Source organism: Fragaria vesca, linkage group LG2 (assembly GCF_000184155.1).
Source record: "Fragaria vesca subsp. vesca linkage group LG2, FraVesHawaii_1.0, whole genome shotgun sequence".
Lineage (NCBI taxonomy): Eukaryota > Viridiplantae > Streptophyta > Magnoliopsida > Rosales > Rosaceae > Fragaria > Fragaria vesca.
This window is the reverse complement of record NC_020492.1, coordinates 3,434,364-3,437,714: the sequence shown is the minus strand read 5'-3', so window position 1 is coordinate 3,437,714 and position 3,351 is coordinate 3,434,364. Positions and strand designations below refer to the sequence as shown.

Genomic DNA, 3,351 nt, shown 5'->3' with positions numbered 1-3,351 from the left:
TAGATTTGGTCCCAAGTAACTGGATCTTTCAGATTTTGTGCATTACAAACCAAAAAAATCCACCGGCAAGACTCATTCTTCGGTGCAAGAACGGAAAAGCTAAACAAAACATAAGAGATCCAATTTGTTTCTAATTAACAAACTCATACTGATCAAGTCTCTCTGATCTGTGAACAGTTCAGCATAATCAAGTTTCTAATCCGTAACGTAAAATTCGGATTAGAGTATGACCGTGTCCGACGATCATCGCTAATATATAGCCGTCCGTTTGCTCATCATTTCGTTATTATTTTCCGAGTGCGAGAGAGAGGAACTAGCCTCTCTCTTTTTCTCCTTTTTATTTCCCTTATAATCGGTTGAGATTGCATCATAATTAATCAATCATGAAAGAAAAGGAATAGTCATCAAACAGAATCATCATTCATCAAAGCAAATCCGAAACGGTTCAAAGCGTCGAAAACACAGGATCGGAAGCCAACAAAGACAAAACAAAAACACAGAAGACGACCCCGATTACAATCATCGTCGTCGTCGTGAAATCACCCTAGCTAAATAACCAAGCTAACTATTCATGAACCATTGCCACTGGTGTACATATACGTGTCCAGATCGATATAGAAATGTCAGATGTGTATGGAGTGTGGAAATTTCAAGAGACAAAACGCTTTCCGGGACGATCAGCGAGCTTAAGAGTCTTGTCAATGAGCTTCCGAGCCTTTTTGCTACGGATCTCGACCTTGACGCTGGAGCTCTTGTCCATCTTTATGTAGGGTTTCTTGGACTTCTTCTTCAGAGCTCTCACCTTCGACTTGATCGACTCCACCAAGCTCTCCAGCTGGTTCGTCATCTTCGATTTTGGCTGTGCTCAAATGAAGCGAGAGAGAGGAAGACAAAAGAGATTTGTGAGCTAGAGAACGAAGAAGGAGAAGCAGAAGAAGAAAGTTACTCTGCTCTCACACTCGGGCTTAATTATAACGAGTTTCATGGGCGTGGACAGTTGAGAAATGGGGCTTGATATTGGAGATAATTAATGGGGTGCCATCCCTCTTTTCTTTGACTTTTTAGATCTCAAAATTCGTGCCCAGATAGTGTACTTGAGGCGTAGACTCCATTTTTGAATTTTGAGGCCAACATATATAGTAGTGAAAATTACATATCATGTTTTAGAATATTCTCCATGTGTGTCTTGGTCTTATGCTAATAGGATATGTAGTTAGACGAAATCTATGTATTCATATCCTTACCATATTGGTATTATGTAATTCCCTATATAAAGGGCTCCTATCAATGAATAAGATGATGATTCTCTTGCTATCTTTTTGTCTCTATCATTAATCCTTCATCACGTTATCATACACTTTGTTCTAACTCTAAAGCCAATAGCCCACCATTTTTTTTCTAAACCCTAAAAACCAAAACCCTAAAATCGGGCAGCCTTATTTTTCCCGATTTCCGACCAAAATTCCGACTGTCCTCCAATTTGATATCCCCAGAAATCTCTCTCCGTCTCGGATCCAACGCCGCCGGCCTCACCCTGAGAACCGGCCGGAAAGTCTTTGAACCGGCCGCCGGAAGATCCCAGACCGCCGCCGCTACCGACCACCGGTTCACCACCTTCCCTTTCTCCGATCAACCTGAAATTTTGACAGAAGCTTCCCCATCCAGAGCTGCTCCTCCTATCAAATTTTCAGCCCCAAATTCGAAGTATAAGTAGGCGAAACGTTATTTCTCCTCTCGGCAGCCTCTAGAAAGGTATGTTTTTTGAAACCTTAAACTTTTCCAAGTTCAATAACTCGGGGAGGATAAAATCCTTTCCTCCCTTCTCCATCTCCATTCTATGCTTGGGATTTTGTGCGTGCAGGTACTCAAATCCCGGAATTTTATTCGCGGGTCAAGAGTGTGTTTGATCACTCTTGTTTCTTTGTCCGGGTTGTGTTTGATCAACCCCGACCTTTCACTGGATTGTGTTTGATCACTCTTGTTTCTTTGTCCGAGTTGTGTTTGATCAACCCTGACCTTTCACTGGATTGTGTTTGATCAATCCGAGGCCTTTTTCCGAATTGTGTTTGATCAATTCGCGGCTTTTCCGGATTATGTATGATCAATCCGAAGGACAAACCATTAGAAGCATCATTTGTGACCTCTATCGAGTCTCATAACAGCTTGGTTTTGTATGCAAGAGCAATGTAACATTCTGCTCGTTTGAGTTTTGACGTACTAGATGCCTAAGGCGGATCTTCGCTTGGTATCTGTGGAACCTTTCATTGTAAAGGATTAAACCACATGTTTTGACCCCCAAGCTAACAAGCCTAGATGCCGAGATTTCACATCTCATGCGCTCAAAGTCTTTGACGCGCCACATCGACAAAGCCTTCAATGGCAATCTGTGCAAAAAGTAATGACCACAAAGTACTGTGGAATGCACTCATGGAGCGTTTCTCGAAACGTTCATATAACTCTACTTGTTGAGTTATTAGTCAAGTGGATTGCTTACCACTTTAATTGACTACATATTGTCGATGATCTTTTGTGGCATCATGATCCATAATCTTTAGCGGATTCAATCATCATCAAGTTCTCTAGGTCCTCCAAGTTGGTGTGGAATTACCAACGAGACTTGATTTTGATCATACAAACAGGAATTGTATATACGCTAATGTGATAAACTTATTTGGGATTATCCCCTAATGTGGGGACAACAATATGGGTCATGGCAACGGCAGAAAACGTCGTGCCGATGTCTAGAAAAGAGGGGGAGGTGTTGCCGGCTCTAATAGCGGCACTCCCGGTCTAGACACCATTTTGTCAAAACTACTCATGTCAGCTCATGACATTAATGCAACCGTTGTGGATCTTCGGATCACTGGTTCAAGATTGTCAAGCTCCTTTAAATTGTGAATGCATACAAAAAGGTATGGAAAATCAATATGAGGACAAGAACGTCATCCTCATGATCGCGCATTTTAAAGATTCGGATCCTGCTCTAGCTACCCATGACTTTGATGTCATCGGCTAGACATTGATTTTCGTTCCAAGTTATATGTACTAAGGCGTTGTATCGACGTCCTTTGTTTATTTGAGACCTCGATGTACTCACATTAGCAATAATGAATGCCTTGAGAATTTTTCGAAGTGAAACTATTCTCCTCTTATGGTTCATATTGATTTACAATCAAGATGTACACTTACATCGTCCTTAGAAACATGGCATATTGTGCCGATTTTGGTCCCTTCCTTTGAAGGTGACCCATGACACTACATCCTCAAGGAGGATCGCCCACGTGTTTCCGGTTAAGTCTTCTACCCTATAGCGGATTTTCATCATCAATTGTTCAACTAGGCTCATCCAAG

At 41.7% G+C, this 3,351-nt stretch overlaps 1 protein-coding gene across 1 annotated transcript; it reads right to left on the bottom strand.

The window, feature by feature from the left end:
- Positions 1-649: 649 nt before the first annotated feature.
- Positions 650-847, bottom strand: LOC101305138. The gene has a single exon (XM_004292056.1). It carries the CDS (start codon positions 845-847, stop codon positions 650-652), a length of 198 nt encoding a protein of 65 aa, XP_004292104.1.
- Positions 848-3,351: the final 2,504 nt, after the last annotated feature.